Source organism: Manis javanica, chromosome 15 (genome assembly GCF_040802235.1).
Source record: "Manis javanica isolate MJ-LG chromosome 15, MJ_LKY, whole genome shotgun sequence".
In the NCBI taxonomy this organism is placed as follows: Eukaryota; Metazoa; Chordata; class Mammalia; order Pholidota; family Manidae; genus Manis; species Manis javanica.
This window is the reverse complement of record NC_133170.1, coordinates 21056354-21076306: the sequence shown is the minus strand read 5'-3', so window position 1 is coordinate 21076306 and position 19953 is coordinate 21056354. Positions and strand designations below refer to the sequence as shown.

General features: G+C 35.4%; 1 protein-coding gene across 1 annotated transcript in view; it reads right to left on the bottom strand.

Annotated features, from left to right (window-relative positions):
- LRP6 (LDL receptor related protein 6) overlaps positions 1–19953 on the bottom strand; it is a 164879-nt gene that overhangs the window by 128512 nt on the left and 16414 nt on the right. Inside the window, exon 2 of the mRNA XM_037023007.2 lies at positions 19091–19484. Coding sequence (XP_036878902.1) covers positions 19091–19484 — 394 coding nt within the window. The remainder of the gene's footprint in view (positions 1–19090; positions 19485–19953) is intronic.

The window sequence follows — 19953 nt, the reverse complement described above, 5'->3', positions numbered from 1 at the left end:
CATAAATGAAACTCTTAGAACTTGGTTATAAAATAAGATGAAATGTTTTATGTACAATCTTGCCTTTGAAGCTGTTAGTAATCTGAAAGTTTTCTGAAATGACTTTCCTAAGAGATTGTGAAGAAAGTGGTACATGCATGGAGATAAGCCTATAGACAGACATGCAGACTCTAGACTCTGCTTAGTAGAACTGAAGAGGACTTTGGAAGTGTGTATGTTTGCCTGAAGGCTGAGTGGTAAGATTGTAAGATGTTATATATATATAAATGAGAAGCATCATAAAAAAGCATGCTGTACATTTGTTAAAACCCACAGAACTTTAATAGCAGAAAGTGAACTGTGTATCTAAGTTAAAAAAAATAATTTAGGAGGTTGGAAGATCCCAGGATAGAATCCAGATTGAGACAGAAACATCTAATTCTATTAGAAATGTATGAAAGGATCCCACTGAAGGAAGTGGGGGAGGAAAGTGACCTGAGTAACAGGAAATGCATGGAAATTCTAAGACTAAAGGCAAAAGAACTCCACACAAGCTGTATATTCTGGTTGATAATGTTGCTTCCCATAGACGTACAGTTAACAATTCTGATTCTATACGAGAATTGAACAATTAAGTAAAATAGATGACAGAAATCAGGTTTCTCACTGTTGGAGTGAGACATTACAAGCAAGGAGAGGAGGCTAGAGTGATCCCTGTGGTAGTGGATTAGAACTGGGGATACCAGTATGAGCTCATACCTAACTTAATATACAGTATATACCTTAAATGAGTTTAGTCAACCACAAAGCAATCAAAGAGAAAAATTTCAGCCCTGAAATTAATACAGTTCTTTATAATTAAGGTAGCAATAGTTGAAAAGTATATTATACTTAATATTTTCAACATTTGCTTTAAAAACATTGTAGGATTTGTCAAATCTCACAGAATGGGGGAGAGTTACAAGTCCAAATCCTCTGATATGAGGGAGGTCTGTCTTGATAGACACAGATACAAACCCCTTGATCATAGGGTAATGATGTGCAGTATTTGTGATATTATTTAAGTTACTATTAAATATATGTGGTATCCTCTTTTCTCTTCTCTCATTCCCCAGGGGAAACAAAGCAACAGAGTTTCAACATAGCTAATACTCGTACCTAATTTTCAGTTAAACACTTCAGTTTGTGGCAGGATTTGCAGAATGGCCATTTCCAAGTCATTCTGGGACGCTGAGATAAATGACTATACATGAATGTAAAGATCTGGGAAAATTCCAGTCCTATTTTTGCTCTTGATGAAATGAAGGATTTGAATGAAATAACCAGAGAAATATTTCTTTAAAACCTTGAGACATCTTTATAATGTTACAAAAAACATAATTTCTATAATGCTTAGCTAATGGCATGAACATTCACTACATTTTCTAAGAGAATGATTTAAAATATTTTATCTTGGTGTTGGACCCATGTCAGCTATAATTTTGGGTTCAGAAAATGAGTTACAGTATGACTGAGACTTAATTGATAGTTTTTCCAAATTGATCTAGGAGCAAACTGCCAAATGTGTTATGATTTATCCTAGAAATATTGCTCAGTATTTTCTAGAGTTGTATATACTGCTTCTATTACTATGTGTTTCTGTGTATTTTCTGTTGTTACAAAGACACATTTATAAGGACAGATAATACTTGGGTTTAACTCTCTTGTTATAATGCAGTTTCTGATTTGGTAGTTCTAAGGTGGGGCCTTAGATTTTGCTAAGGCTGATGGTACACAGACCACATTTTGAGTAGCAAGGCTGTTGATTCAAGGGATGGGCAAATGTTTTCTATAAAGGTCCAGATAGTAAATATTTCAGTCTTTGTGGCTCACATATGGTCTCTGCTGCATGATCTTTCTTTTTCTTTGTTTACAACCCTTTAAAGATGTAAAAACCATTATTAGCTAGCTCATGGGGCCATACAAAAACAAGACATGAGTCAGATGACCCCCGGCCAAGTTTGCCTATTCTTGCTTTACAGAAAGGATGTAAGCATTTAGTTACTGATAGAAACACAAATTCCAGAACAGAGCTTGTCATGACTTTTCAGCATCTTAGATGATGTGATTTTTCCTTTGACTTATTAATGAGGTGTATTATTGCTGATGGTTCAGAAGCTTTTTGTTGTTTATAAAAGCTTCTTTTTCTTATTTTAATTGAGGTATAATTTTATATATGCCCTTTTTAGTGTATTGTGAATTTTGACAAATGCATACAGTTGTGTACTGTCAAAGAAGAGACCCTAGTTTTAAAAAAGCTGGACCCTAGTTAAAATGGTAAGGACAGATTTTAATCAGTAATACACTACTGCAGTATAGAAGAGTCCAGTGTCAGTGGAACCTGACTTTGATATGTACAGGGGTGAAACTCAGTGTTTCAAAGGGAGAATGGGGAAATAAGGAGGGGCTGAAGTGGGAAGGGGGAAATAAGGAGGGGCTGAAGTGGGAGGGGGGTTCAGTAGAGTCAGGGGAATAATAAATTACAAAAAGCTGAAAGTAGGGATTGGACTATATGAAACTATCTGGGTTGGTTAACTGGCATTTATCAAAGGCTGCTACTTTCCCACAAAGACTGGCAGACCATTGTGTTCAGTTGTTGGCCGGAACAAACAGTAAATTCTTTTGACTCAGCCAGGCACTTTAAGAGGGGCTAGGGTTGTCCTAGGGCTGCAGCCCAGTGAGCTGTTAGAAACTATGTTAGTGGTTTGTTCAAGCCTTTATATGCTAATGCTGAGGCCCAGTTCAGGGAGGACTCAGAGGAGCCTGGCAAGAGTTTAGTCAAGGAGAGAACCTTTGTCAGTATCACTGCTACAATCTAGATACAGAACTACTGCATCACAACCCCAAGCCCCTTCTCTTCAAATTTCCTTGTGCTCCTTTGTACTTATCTCTTGCCCACCTTCAGGCAATTATTAATTTTTTTCTGTTCCTCTACTATGCCTTTCCAGAATGTCACATAAATGGAATTATATATTATGTAGCCTTTTGAGACCGGCTTCCTTGACTCAGAGTGATGTATTTGAGAGTCATCTTGTTATGTGTATCAGTAGTTTGTTTTTTGCTGTTGAGGCTGAATGGTATTTCATTGTATGGATGTATCAGAGTCTGTTTATCTGTTAATCAGTTCAAGGACATTTGTGTTGTTTCCAGTTTTGGTGATTACAAGTAAAGCTGCTATAGACACTCATGTACAGGTTCTTGTATGAACAACAGTTTTCATTTCTCTTTCATTGCTCTTGAAAGGGTAACATATGTGCACACATTTGTCAAAACTGCACTTTTAAGGTCTGCATGTTTTACTATATATACATTATATTTCAATTAAAAAATAACACAAAGCAGTCCCTGGCAACATCTCTAGGGTGCTTAGCAAAAGTGAACCAAAACCTCTCTGGAGGAACTAACTGCTCCCCATGAAGTCACTCAGGATTCTCACAAACAATCCCTCTGAAGATCAGCTCACAATCCACAACTATGCAACACCCAGGGAAATAGTTTGCCTTAAGCAAGAATCAGCCAATTTAACAAGGACAGAAGTAGATTTCTAAGACCCTCCAACAACTGGGCAATTTGATAAAAATTATAAACATTTAAAATGATTAAAATACATAAGAAATAGAATAAAATACATGAGACAAGACATCAAAAAAGCATCATAAAATAGCAACAGACATCCCTATAAAACTACTCAGTGGATGCTAAATAAATCAAAAGATGAAGAACTGCATATTGGCATGTACAAAAAAATAACCCACAAATTACTTGAAGGATATAAGAGGAAAAGTATAGAAGTATACTTCTATACTGCAACTTTATAATAAAGATACTAACTTTCATCACCTGAATCTAGTGAACTATCCTACCAGCATCACTACAAGTAGGACAAGATAATATACACTTTCTGATGTGATGAATAGAAAGTACTCAGTACTACCTATGAAGCATTTGTACAAAATGCTGAATTCATTACTATCCAGGTCTTCCGTTCTAAATTTCCTTTTACAAGAAATAAAGGGATAAAAATAAGTCAGATATCACAAGGGTCTCTTGGAAAATCCAAAATCTGGAACATTCTATTTAGAGAACTATAGAATCTTTTCAGTTAAGACAAGAGAGTGAGAGAAAAAAAGGTGGAGGAGAGGGTGGTTCTAGAGAAAACTAACAGTCATAACCACATGCAACTTGTTGTGAACCTTGTTTTGATCCTGATTCAAATATACCAACTATAAAAGGACATTTCTGTGACTATTATGGATATCAGAGTATGGACTGAATAACTTAAAATATTAAAAAATTGTTCATTTGGGGGTATGTGGAAGACAATGGTATTGTGGTTATGGAAGAAAATGTCCTTATATTTTAGGGATGCAAAATGAAGTATTCCTAAGTAAGCTCTCACTATCAGGATTCGTATTAAAATACCTCAGCAAACAAAACAGCCTAAATAGCTAAACACAGGAGAGTAGCTAAATAAGCCACGGTGCAGTCACACAATGGAATACTGTGCAGTCACAAAAAAGAATGAGAAAGATCTCTACTAAATGATATGACTATTTGAGATGTATTGTTACCTAAAAACAAAGTGTGAAAAAATCTTTAGTACCTTACTCTTTCATATAAGAAAACAATATAAGAAAATACACAGGTATCAGCTCATTTGTGCAAAAAGGAATTAAAGAAGATAAAATCAGAAATTAATGAGATTATTAATAATTTTTATTTATTTATAAAGGAAGTACTTTATGTGTTATTTCTAACTCTTAGAAACAGTAATTGTTTTCACATAACCCCCAAATAAGTCAGTTATTAAAATCAACCAGAATATGGGGGAATATTCAAAATGGCATACAAACAGTAGTAAATGTATCACAAGTGAACAACATAGCCACAGTGCAAGAGGTGAGAAATTACCTAATTAAATTGGGAAGATAGTATTGTGACTCTACTGACAGTATTTTCATAGTATTGTATTCTACACAGTAAATTCTCACAAGAATGTAAGTTAGCAATTCTGAAACCCTTGTACAATAAAATTGAACAAATAAGAAATATTTGTAGATAATGAGAACCAGGCTTCTCACTATCATAGACTGGAACAAAAAAAGGAAAGGGAGAAGACTATAATGTAATTTTGTGGTGGTGGATTGGAATTGGAGATATCAACATGAAGTCATGTTTTCTTAATACATAGATACACATAAAAACACAAAGAAACAGATGGCTGTGTATATATACATGTATTCCTAACTTTGTCCACTGAGAGCACTTAAAAGCAGAGAAAACCCAATGAAATGGACACATGTAACTTCCAGATCTTAGTTTCAAAATACCATTTTGAAGCTTTAAGACAGAGCTCCTTGGAGAAATGGTTGATTACAAGGGTGAGGCACAAAAAGGACAAAACTAAACCAGAACACTTTGCACTACCAGACAGTAAAAGGTACTTTAAAGTGATAAGACCTGTTAAAAGGACACAAGAACAAATACACAGAATCTCTCAGTGACCAAATTTGGGACAATTTGAGCAAGAAATAAAGAAAGTAATGGGTTATAACTTTTAGAATAAATGCCCATACTAATATAAATAACTGAATAAAGAAATAAGTGGGAAAGATTAGAGCAGCTCTTCTTAAGGTAGAACCATAACTAATAACACATGTAGAAGGAGCAATCAAACTGGAAAAATTGCCATTTGGCAAACTTTTGCATAAAAGTATGATGAGAAACAGTATGATGAGAAAAGTATTATAAGAAACAAAAATAATTGCATGACTTCAAATATTTATTACAAACAAAAAAAAAGAGTAAACACAGGAGGAAAAAAACACCAAATACTGGCAGACAACATCATGTGATCAAACGTAACACTGCCAGTATCCACATCAAGTACCTGCTGATAAGATGCCCTGAGAGGAACACATCACTTGTGTGTTATTCTTGCCAAAGTACAACCTTAATCTAATCATAAGTAAATATCAGACAAAACCAAACTATGGACATTCTACAAAATGGCCAATGATCTTCAAAAGGTCAAGGTTATGAAGGCAACTGTTAAAATGTTCCAGATTAGAAAAGACTAAGGAAATAACCACTAAATAAACCACTAGATCAGGAAAAGGACACTAGCAGCAAAATTAGAGAAATTCAAATATGGTCTACAGATTAGTTAACAGTATTGTATCAACATTAATTTTTTGGTATAGATAACTGTTCTATAGTTACATAAAATGTGAACATTAAGGAAAGCTGGGTGAAGGGTAATACAAGAACTGTGTACTATTTTTATAACTTTTTTGATAGTCTAAAATTATTGATAGACTATTCCAATTTCATGTAAGTTGACATTTTCTCATAATAAACCTTCTAACTGAGGGGCACAAAGAACTTCTAGAAAACCAAATATACTCACTGATACCAAAAATTCAACTGATTCATTAAAATGCAAGATCAGGCACAGCCGAAGAATTACTTACATGCAAGGCAGGTACAAAAATTAACCAGAAAGTAGCCCTGAGAGAGAGAGAGAGAGAAGCTGCTGAAGCAAGACTAAGAGGCAGGGAGCAGAAAATAGATGGTCCATCATATATCAAATAGGAGTTCCAAAGGAGACTAAAGAGAATGAAGGAAAAGTAAGAAATAATGGATAATGATTTTCTAGAATTAACAAATAACAATAACGATTAGATTCTAGAAACAACAAAGATGGATAAATAAAAATACAGCCACAAATTATCAGTATATAGCTGCTAAACTGCACAACAAGAGGTGTTTAAGGGCTGCTTTTAAGTAACCAGGAACTCAGAAAAAAAAAAAAGAGATAAATGACTTATAAAACAAAAGAAGACTTCTCACCAAAAAAATTAAAGTCATATTATTATTGAAGAACTAAGTAAAAATAATTATCACTTAGAATTCTATAATTAACGTATTATCATTTAAAGAATAAAGGCCCAAGCAAGGGAAACAAAATCAAAACTGAACAAATGGAACTACATCAGGCTAAAAAGCTTATTGCAGTATGGGAAAATATATTTATAAATGACATATCCAATAAGGGGTTAACATCCAAAATATATAAAGAACTTACACGCCTCAACACCCAAAAAGCAAATAACCCTTATCAAAAAATGGGCAGAGACCAACCAATTTTTCAGACCACAAAGGTATGAAAGTAGAAATAAATTCTACAAAGAAAACAAAAAGGCTCACAAACACATGGAGGCTTAACAACATGCTACTAAATAATCAATGGATCAATGAACAAATCAAAATAGAGATCAAGGAATATATAGAAACAAATGACAACAACAACACTAAGCCCCAACTTCTGTGGGATGCAGCGAAAGCAGTCTTAAGAGGAAAGTATATAGCAATCCAGGCACACTTGAAGAAGGAAGAACAATCCCAAATGAATAGTCTAACATCACAATTATTAAAACTGGAAAAAGAAGAACAAAGGAGGCCTAAAGTCAGCAGAAGGAGGGACATAATAAAGATCAGAGAAGAAATAAACAAAATTGAGAAGAATAAAACAATAGCAAAAATCAACGAAACCAAGAGCTGGTTCTTTGAGAAAATAAACAAAATAGATAAGCCTCTAGCCCAACTTATTAAGAGAAAAAGAGAGTCAACACAAATCAACATAATCAGAAATGAGAATGGAAAAATCACGACAGACTCCACAGAAATACAAAGAATTATTAAAGACTACTATGAAAACCTATATGCCAACAAGCTGGAAAACCTAGAAGAAATGGACAACTTCCTAGAAAAATACAACCTCCCAAGACTGACCAAGGAAGAAACACAAAAGTTAAACAAACCAATTACAAGCAAAGAAATTGAAACAGTAATCAAAAAACTACCCAAGAACAAAACCCCGGGGCCGGACGGATTTACCTCGGAATTTTATCAGACACACAGAGAAGACATAATACCCATTCTCCTTAAAGTGTTCCACAAAATAGAAGAAGAGGGAATACTCCCAAACTCATTCTATGAGGCCAACATCACCCTAATACCAAAACCAGGCAAAGACCCCACCAAGAAAGAAAATTACAGACCAATATCCCTGATGAATGTAGATGCAAAAATACTCAATAAAATATTAGCAAACAGAATTCAACAGTATATCAAAAGGATCATACACCATGACCAAGTGGGGTTCATCCCAGGGATGCAAGGATGGTACAACATTCGAAAATCCATCAACATCATCCACCACATCAACAAAAAGAAAGACAAAAACCACATGATCATCTCCATAGATGCTGAAAAAGCATTTGACAAAATTCAACATCCATTCATGATAAAAACTCTCAGCAAAATGGGAATAGAGGGCAAGTACCTCAACATAATAAAGGCCATATATGATAAACCCACAGCCAGCATTATACTGAACAGCGAGAAGCTGAAAGCATTTCCACTGAGATCGGGAACCAGACAGGGATGCCCACTCTCCCCACTGTTATTTAACATAGTACTGGAGGTCCTAGCCACAGCAATCAGACAAAACAAAGAAATACAAGGAATCCAGATTGGTAAAGAAGAAGTCAAACTGTCACTATTTGCAGATGATATGATACTGTACATAAAAAACCCTAAAGACTCCACTCCAAAACTACTAGAACTGATATCGGAATACAGCAAAGTTGCAGGATACAAAATTAACACACAGAAATCTGTAGCTTTCCTATACACTAACAACGAATCAATAGAAAGAGAAATCAGGAAAACAATTCCATTCACCATTGCATCAAAAAGAATAAAATACCTAGGAATAAACCTAACCAAAGAAGTGAAAGACTTATACTCTGAAAACTACAAGTCACTCTTAAGAGAAATTAAAGGGGACACTAATAAATGGAAACTCATCCCATGCTCATGGCTAGGAAGAATTAATATCGTCAAAATGGCCATCCTGCCCAAAGCAATATACAGATTTGATGCAATCCCTCTCAAATTACCAGCAACATTCTTCAATGAATTGGAACAAATAATTCAAAAATTCATATGGAAACACCAAAGACCCCGAATAGCCAAAGCAATCCTGAAAAAGAAGAATAAAGTAGGGGGGATCTCACTCCCCAACTTCAAGCTCTACTACAAAGCCATAGTAATCAAGACAATTTGGTACTGGCACAAGAACAGAGCCACAGACCAGTGGAACAGATTAGAGACCCCAGAAATTAACCCAAACATATATGGTCAATTAATATTTGATAAAGGAGCCATGGACATACAATGGCAAAATGACAGTCTCTTCAACAGATGATGCTGGCAAAACTGGACAGCTACATGTAGGAGAATGAAACTGGACCATTGTCTAACCCCATATACAAAGGTAAACTCAAAATGGATCAAAGACCTGAATGTAAGTCATGAAACCATTAAACTCTTGGAAAAAAACATAGGCAAAAACCTCTTAGACATAAACATGAGTGATCTCTTCTTGAACATATCTCCCCGGTCAAGGAAAACAACAGCAAAAATGAGCAAGTGGGACTACATTAAGCTGAAAAGCTTCTGTACAGCGAAAGACACCATCAATAGAACAAAAAGGAACCCTACAGTATGGGAGAATATATTTGAAAATGACAGATCCGATAAAGGCTTGACGTCCAGAATATATAAAGAGCTCACACGCCTCAACAAACAAAAAACAAATAACCCAATTAAAAAATGGGCAGAGGAACTGAACAGACAGTTCTCCAAAAAAGAAATACAGATGGCCAAGAGACACATGAAAAGATGCTCCACATCGCTAATTATCAGAGAAATGCAAATTAAAACTACAATGAGGTATCACCTCACACCAGTAAGGATAGCTGCCATCCAAAAGACAAACAACAACAAATGTTGGCGAGGCTGTGGAGAAAGGGGAACCCTCCTACACTGCTGGTGGGAATGTAAATTAGTTCAACCATTGTGGAAAGCAGTATGGAGGTGCATCAAAATGCTCAAAACAGACCTACCATTTGACCCAGGAATTCCACTCCTAGGAATTTACCCTAAGAACGCAGCAATCAAGTTTGAGAAAGACAGATGCACTCCTATGTTTATCGCAGCACTATTTACAATAGCCAAGAATTGGAAGCAACCTAAATGTCCATCGGTAGATAAATGGATAAAGAAGATGTGATACATATACACAATGGAATACTACTCAGCCATAAGAAGTGGAAAAATCCAACCATTTGCAGCAACATGGATGGAGTTGGAGAGTATTATGCTCAGTGAAATAAGCCAAGCGGAGAAAGAGAAATACCAAATGATTTCACTCATCTGAGGAGTATAGGAACAAAGGAAAAACTGAAGGAACAAAACAGCAGCAGAATTACAGAACCCAAAAATGGACTAACAGGTACCAAAGGGAAAGGAACTGGGGAGGATGGGTGGGCGGGGAGGGATAAGGTGGGGGAAGAAGAAGGGGGGTATTAAGATTAGCATGCATGGGGGGAGGGAGAAAGGGGAGGGTGGGCTGCACAACACAGAGAGGACAAGTAGTGACTCTACAACATTTTGCTAAGCTGATGGACAGTAACCGTAATGTGGTTGTTAGGGGGGACCTGATATAGGGGAGAGCATGGTAAACGTAGTATTCTTCATGTAAGTGTAGATTAAAAATTAAAAAAAAAAAAAAAGAAAGAAAGAAAGAAGGAAAAGGGGGATTACTCCTTAACAGGATAAAACTATTGGTAAATCAAAGATCAATGCATGCTTTAAATATCCTTAATGTTGATCACTTAAAGGGTGTCAGATGATCAGCTATGGAGGTACTCTTTTCTGATAATATTCCTTTCTCTTAATTAAAAAAAAAAAAAAAAAAAAGCAGTTACTGTGTGCTGACCTCCAATGAGTTCTGCACAGTGGTATAGAGGGCATGTCAAAGTGTGGGCAAAGGGTCTGTTTGTTTCTATGCAGAAGATCAAGGCCTATCTTGGACACCCAGAAAATGAACTAAGATACGATATGAGGAGGAGCTTCCGGCATCAGCACTCTCTGGAGGACTTGTGCTGGGGGATGATTATCAAAAAGCCTCTACAGGGATCCGGACGATGCTGCGGTTGTGGCTGCATCCAGCCCACCGTCTCCTGGACTTGCCATAGGAATGAGGAGGGAGATGTCTAGGCTGGCATGTGCATACAGTGAGACAACGAATTTGACCGGATCTGTACTGTTGGAACTCAACCAGGAGTTGGGAGGGGTGCAAGTTGTAGCACTCCAAAATCTCATGACTATAGACTATCTATGGTTAAAAGAACATATGGGATGTGAACAGATCCCAGAAATGGGCTGCTTTAATTTGTCTGATGGTTCAAGTACAGTTGGACAATATCCATCATATCATAGATAAATTTTCACAAATGCCTAGGGTGCCTAAATAGTTTTCTTGGCTTCACTGGAGATGGATGGTAATTATAGATTTGCTTTGTTTATGTCACCGTATTCCTATTATGTTAATATGTGTGTGCAAATTAGTTAGTAGTTTAAAACCTATACATACTTAAGGTACTATACAAGAAGATATGTCAAAGAAATAATCAATCCCCCCATGTTTCCTTCATATGCTACATCTATAGCTTTTCTTCTTCCTTCCTAATTACAACCCTTAAATAGAATTCGTGCCTCATATCGAATTTACCGAGTATCATAATTCCTCCAGGTGGTAAAGATACCTCGAGACAAGTGCTGGGCATAGAAGCCACAAGGCATAAATCTGCAAAGAAGTAAAAAAAGCTAACCTTTGCAAACAATATGGCTTCTCTCTCACTTACCAACTTTACATTTCCCTGTATGGCCCCGGAAGATGACTGGTTAGCCAGAGACGGGTAAGATTCCTCAAGGGAGGAACAACCTAACACAGGCACAGTCGCAGGGGGGCCATCAAGCGAGAATTTGGGGATCAACAGAGGTGAGGCTCAGAACCTCACCCCCCCTGCTTTGAGAGAAATCTTCTGCATCCGTGGATGTCTTGCTGCCCTTGTCTAGCCTGGATTAATACTTAGTCCATAGGCACACACCTGATCATCTGATCATCTACATTTGCCCTCTTACAGCACTAAACTATGTTTTCTACCTTTATCTTGCATCTACCTACCACTTCAGCATTTTATTAAAAATAAAAATAATAATAACAATAGGAGAAATGTGGGATCAACATATAAATCAAGTACAAAAATCAAACGAATATTCATATTTGACCTGATTGTTTATAGGTCATATTGCATGATCAAAACCGAAAGTTTCTTTGATGAATGCCCTTGTACTGTTCACCATGTAAGAATTTATTCACTACGTAAGAATTCGTTCACCATGTAAGAACTTGTTCGTTATGCTTCAGAAGATTGGAGACTGACGAGAATTAGGCTTGAGATGGATTAATGATTATACATTGAGCGTTGACCCCCCTATACTGAATTTTATTGTTGTTAACAACCATTTGATCAATAAATATGAGAGATGCCCTCTCAAAAAAAAAAAAAAAAAATGGGCAGAGGATATGAACACACAAATCCCCAAAGAAATTCAGATGGCCAACAGATAGGTGAAAAGATGTTCCACATTGTTAATTATCAAGGAAACGTAAATTAAAACCACAATGAGATATCACCTCACACCAGGTAGGATGGCCAACACAGAAAAGAATAGGAACAACAAATGCTGGCGAGGATACGGAGAAAGGGGAATCCTCCTACACTGTTGGTGGGAATGTAAACTAGTTCAGCCATTGTGGAAAGCAGTATGGAGGTTCCTCAAAAAGCTCAAAATAGAAATACGATTTGACCCAGTAATCCCACTCCTAGGAATTTACCCTTAGAATGCAGCAGCCCAGTTTCAAAAACACATATGAACCCCTATGTTTATCGCAGCCCTATTTACAATAGTCAAGAAATGGAAATAACCTAAGTGTCCATCAGTAGATGAATGGATAAAGAAGATGTGGTACATATACACAACGGAATATGATTCAGCCATAAGAAGAAAATAAATCCTACCATTTGCAACAATATGGATGGAGCTAGAGGGTATTATGCTCAGTGAAATAAGCCAAGTGGAGAAAGATAAGTATCAAATGATTTCAATCATCTGTGGAGTATAAGAACAAAGCAAAAACTGAAGGAACAGAACAGCAACAGACTCACAGAACCCAAGAATGGACTAACAGTTGCCAAGTAGCCAATGGGAAAGGGACTGGGGGTGGGGGGAGGAAGAGAGGGAGAAGGGAAATAATGGGTATTATCATTAGCACACATATTGTAGTGGGGGGCACGGGGAAGGCAGTATAGCATAGAGAAAACAAGTAGTGACTCTATAGCATCTTACTACACTGATGGACAGTGACTGTAACGGGGTATGTGGTGGGACTTGATAATGGGGGGAATCTAGTAACCACAATGTTGCTCATGTAATTGTGTATTAATGATACACACATACATACATACATAAATAAATAAATAAGAATGAGGGCCCAAGAATTTATCATTAACAGACCTTTGCTGAAAGAAATATTAAAGAACATACTTCAAAAAGGGAGCTGAACCCACATGGATTACAAAATCCACAGGGATGCAGAAAGCAATGGCAAAAGAAGAAATTGGTACAGTGAATAAATCTAAAAACATAATTTATAAAATCCTCCTTTAAATAAAGCTACCATGTTACAGTTTTATAATAATTCAATGTGGAAAAAAACAGCTTCAACAAGATACTTTTCATGAAGAAAAAGGCACTAAACGTGGAATTGGAAAATCTCAACTAAGAATCTGGCTTTCTCTTATCTTGGCCAAAGGCCTTGGTTTCTTCAGACAAAAAGTGAAAGCATTTAGCTAAAAGATCCTTAAGCTTCCCTACCAGTTCTAGAATTTCATGGGTAGAAAATAGGCTTCCCCAATTTACCAGGCCATCTTTCAAAACTGTAAATTGTTGAGAGTTTGGAGCAAGATCCTTCATATCCAGAACCAGTGCTTTAAAGCAAAGTCCAGTATGGAGCTTTATATTTTAGGGTAATTGGTCATCTGCTTCTCTGCAAAAGCTACGGAACTGGATATGACCTCAGAGAAAAATAAATAAATAATGCACCCTTAAACTGTTTCATCTTAAAAGCTACTGAAGGAAGGAAAAGGATGGCCCAAATGGTAGGAAAACCAAACAGGATAATAAAGATCAGGAGGTCTTGAGAGAAAAATTTCTAAAAGGAATATGGTATCAATATCAAATGCTGCAAAAAAGATACTTTAGACAATCAATTTATTCCTTCTTCACAAATAAGCTATATAACAAACTCCTCCCTCCAAAATCTTAGAGGCTCAGTAACATAAATACTGGGTGTGGTCAAAACTAATCTATTATAATTTCTGAAGAGCCAACCACACTGGAATACAGCACAGGTACATAAGATTCCCAACATGCAGACAGCCAATACTCAAAATCTTAGAGGCTCAATAACATAAATACTGGGTGTGGTCAAAACTAATCTATTATAATTTCTGAAGAGCCAGCCACACTGGAATACAGCACAGGTACATGAAATTCCCAATATGCAGACAGCCAATACTCAGTAAAAGGTATTCACTGTCACAAAACTTTGTTTTTCTTTCTGCTAAGGAGTAATTAAAATGGCAATGCTGCAAGCAAGGAAAGCTTTTACTTTAAAAGCTAAACTATGAAGAGACTGAGCTAGGTAAAGTCATTTGGTTACACTGAAATATTCCCTTTCAATATTCTTTCAATGAAAGTGGGCCTGGAGATATGGGACATAAAAATTAGAATACATAATTAAAACTCAGTTTGAGTCAGGGTGATAGACATCACTAAAGAATTAAAGACCTGAAACTAATACAATGTCAAATATACTTCAATAAATAAGTAAACAAAAACTGGATGAGGGTTAACATGTTTTTAAGAAAAAAGCCCCACACTAACATTTGAGAACACACACACACACACACACACACACACACACACAATTTATGTCTAAGGTGTTTCTTTTTCTTTCATTTCCAAGGGCTTTAATTCAAGTCCTACAGGCTGGTAAACCTAAACCTATAATCCAGATTCCCTGGATTAGTGGCTTTTCTAACCTACTTCTCTTAGTTTTTTTATAATAATCTCAAAAAAAACCCTACCTCCAAGCATGTATGAATCCATATAGTCTGCCTAAAAGTAACTGGCTACACTTTCCATCCTTCATACAAATGGAATCCTTTGACATTTAAAGTACTTTTCAAGTTTACATTAAGTGGAACTGGAAAAAAGGTTTAAACTGGTTTTTGGGGTGAAACAGCCCTAAAAAGGGAGGTTAAACTGGTGACATATAATAAGCAGCAGAAAAAAATTTTAAGAAGAATCTGTCTGCATAAACACAATTCTAAGTGTAACATACCTAAATTACTGACACGAATGTGTAATTATAAAATAAAATACTAAAAATAGAATATAAAATACTTTCTTCTAATATCTCACTTAAATTAAGGTCCAAGAAAATGAAAGTACTGGTTAGTAAGTAAAAGAGCTAATTATGACATAAAAACAAGCTTTAGTTAGTACATTTTTATGAAATATGATCTTGATAACTTGTGTTGAAAAGACTAAAAATCTCAATTATGTTTTAAACAATTGTAATCAAAGTCATACTGATTCAGAATTTACAAGAGACAATGTTAAAATTTACATTTGCTTAGAAGATGTTCTCTCCTAACAAGGAAAACTGATTGGACTATAAAACAAAATATAAATTCCAGTCCTTCAAAAAATATTTATTGAACACATACTATGTGGCAGAAACTATTTTAGTCATCTGGAATGTACAAGTGTAGAAAACACTTTTAAACATACTCAAAATACGACAATTATATATATGTAGTTGACGAGAAATTATGCATTATTCTTCTTCCACTGAGCTAGTCTACTAGCATTTTTAAAGTAGAACTTTTATTAATATTATTCTTAACAACAATAAAAATGTACTTTTAAAATATGTATCATCCAAAGATTTCAGTATGAATTCACTTCAGACTGAATCACTCAAGTTTAAATTTCTAAAAAACATCAAAAATGATTTGGAATATGAACAGATCTGTAACAAACAAATAACCCTTAGCACTGCTTTAAATGTACCTAAACAGCAGGTCCTCATCACTAAAATCAGTATAGTCATTGTGGAATAGATAAAGGAACTCCATTATTAGGAGCAGCCACATAATCAAGAATTACCTCCCACTATAAAATAAGGACACTGCTTTCTGTAACTATGATTGTTCATTTCTGGAACAATTTCCATACACATGTTTTCCTGTTGCTTATTCTGAATTCTACACTGTCAGTCACTAAAAAGAAAAAAACAACCACCTCAGAGTAATAGAGGTCAAATTTAGGGAAGGAAATAAAAATCTTCCTTCAGTCTAGGCTAAATGGACTGATTTACACAAAGAACTCCATACATTCTAAAGCACACAGATGTCTGCACTAGTTCCCAGGGCTCAAACAATACCAGTCATTCAGAAGTTTCCCTTTTACATAAGCTGATGTGAGAGAGCTCAGTCAGCTCATCTGAACCTCATAACCCAGGATCCTGCAACTCTGATAAAGCCTACATTTTTCCTCAGCACTGTTTTCATGTACTTTCTCTGGAAAGCAAACTTCCTTTCTCCCCAAAAATATAAATTTGAAAATCGTATCTTCTGCTTGATTAGTGATGTTCTTGATAAAAAAGTGACTTTTCCAATAAAACCACAATCCTTAACATAAAGCTAAGATTAACTGAAAGATTATTTGATAGAATATATTTTTAATGTATGACTTAAAATCTAATTTTAAATACACTCCATCATGCTAATTACCAAATGTACACCATTTGGCTGTGCATTCTATTTGTTTCCAGTTGCACAATTTAGAAATAGCCATATAACACAAAATAATTTAACAAAAATTAAAAGAAACTTTAAGAGAACTGTTTAAAGGGGGAAAAAGATTAATTTTTGTGCATACACCCCCCCACACACACAACACTCACCAAAGACAAAAAAAATAATGAAAGATATTTCATAGAGTGTTTGACCAAAAATCATTTAAGCCTCAGGAAAAACACAGTTATTCTCCACTGAATGTCCCTTAGAAGCTTAAATAACACTACTTTCTACCTTCGAAGCACAGTATTATTGATTCTTCCAGTAATATCCTTTATCAGCTGAGTCTTTGGCAAATTCTTACCTTCAATATTGGGAGATATCACAGATAAACTAAAGCCACAAAGACTCTAATATTCTCTTTAATCATATGGCAAACTTACTTCCTAAGACACTTATCAGACCTGCCACCAGAAGTAAAGCTCATTAGTTTCAGGGGACAAAATGAGAATAATTCATTTACTCATTAAATTATTAAATTCTGAATAGTCAAGAGTTGCCTATAACTTTAGCTCCCTTGAATATGTACTATCATATAAATGATTATCTCTTACAGAAATGATCAAGAAGCTGCTCCAGAATTGTAGTTACCATCCTTATTAAGAGCTCCTATAGCCCTTCTAACTCCTTTAACACTCTTACCCCATCTCCCAGGTTTTCTGTCCTTAAACAGATAGTGAATCCTTAAAGACAGTCCCTTTCTCTCACCAAGGAGAATACAAAAAAAAAAAAACCAGAACTCTCAACATATTAACCATTTAATAGATATTTGGGTGAATTTCCATCATCACCCTTACAATTGTAGGACTGAATTTGTAAAAAAAAACAAAACCAATAACCTATCTTTTCACCAAAGTAATGACCAATGAAAGTATCAAGCAGTAATCTCAGAAATATTTCAATACTCACTGAAACATACAAACTTTGTTGGCAAACACAGATTCTATTTCTTGAAAGATCTTGTAAATTCTCACCACCAAATTCCTCAATCAGTAGAGTCTACTGCACACATCTGCAGCCTCCTCCTTGGTATACTCAGCCCTTTTTCCTGCCATGAGAACCACTGTAACGATTTCTGATGCTTTATTAAGTAACCATCTGACTTTAGCAGATACCTCTCTAAAAAATATAATTTTATATGTCATTTAAAGTATTATCTAATACACATCTGTTTTCCAGAACTTTTTACCCTTAAAATTTCACTACACTTGTCCACATTACCTTTTATAATCAAACAAATCTTTTCATTTTCCTACAATATGCCATGTTCTTTAACCTTTGTCACCAATAGGACCTCCTGTCGAGACAAAGGAGCACATATAAACCTTTCCTTCATTTTCCCCAAGTTTTACTTCATTAAATAGTATTAACCCACTTCTTTATATAAATGAGTTTTAAAGCATTCTAACATACTTGAAAGCATTCTAACACAGTTTTTATTTATTTTTAGATTTTAACCAACCGTTATTAGCTCATTTCAAGTTCATGTTTAGATACACCTTATACCTATATGTAGCCACAACAGACTCTAGCCTGACAATGTATTTAACAGAGAAATATCAAAGAATACTGTGTGGTAGGAATGAAGCATAGTAACAGAGAAGCATGTAGTTCACATTTTCTAATGGGATTTACCTACAGCTATATATACAATTCCCTTCTCACTAGAAAATAAACCTTTATAGCAAACATGTTTAACTAACTAGAAATGAGTTATATAACAACGTAACTTTTATTTTTCATGTTAATGTCAGTTTAATATAAAAGATGCTAGTATTACAAAATGATTATATATATATATATGAGTATAAGATACAGATTTTTTATAGTCTTGCATTATCAAATATTACTCTTGTGAAGTCTTTATTCTTCTCTGACTTCCAATTATCCTCTCATAATTACAAAAAAGTAAACACAGAAGAAAAGCCAAGAATTAAAATATGGCTTACCCATAAATGATACTAGAAACACAAAACTATTTACAGATAAACACCGTATTTTAAGAACACAACATGATTTCCCACATTCAAGTCTACTTGACAAAGAAGCCCAAAGAATCTAAAATTTGTTTTTTGATCTTCTTTTCTCTTGAGCGTGAGAGGAGGTCTATGCCAGTGGAGAGAAATGAGGAGATGCAATAACCTTTATGTATTACACAAACTTACCCACTTGAAGGATCTAAGGCAATAGCTCTGGGTTGATCCAACTCTTGCCAAAATAAAACTTTTCGTAAAGATCCATCTAAATTAGAAACTTCAATCCGATTAGTTTCAGAATCTGTCCAGTATAATTTTTCTCCAAGCCAATCACATGCCAGCCCATCCGGGGACAATAATCCAGAAACAACAACATTCTGTACACTCTCAGTTTTGTTAAAATCTGTTCGTTTAATGGCTTCTTCGCTGACATCACTCCAGTATATCAAGCCATGAGCAAACACAAAGTCCACCGCAGCTGCATCTTCCAAACCTCCAACCACAACTGTTGCATTCTCTTTACCATTTGTAGCATCAACCAATCGCAAGTCCCGTCTGTTTGCATAAAGCAACAAAGGGGCCGCTAGAACAAAAAGTAAAACTGTATAAGTAAAAAGGAAGGAAATGTGTTGTTCTTAGAAATGGAGTTTCAAATCAGCATTCGTGAGCAAATACTATCCAAAAAGAAGAGGAAGTAAATCTATAAAAGGCAGTCTTAAAATCTTTTCACAAACAAAATATTATTCTTGCAGCATTTAAATCCAAGACAGGGAATTGAATCTACCAGGACTGTCTTTTCTTGTTCAAACAGTTTGACAGATAAAATTAAAAAGCCTGGCCATACCAAAAATTGGCAAGGATGTGGAGCCAGTGAAACATTCATACTCCACTTGGGGCAGTCACTTTGGAAAACAGTTTGGCAGTTTCTTTAAAGGTTAAATATATAACTTACCGTATGATCCAGCCATTCCATGCCTAGGTATTTACTCAAGAGAAACAAAAGCATATGTCAATACAACAACCAGTACATAAATGTTCAGAGCAGCTTATTT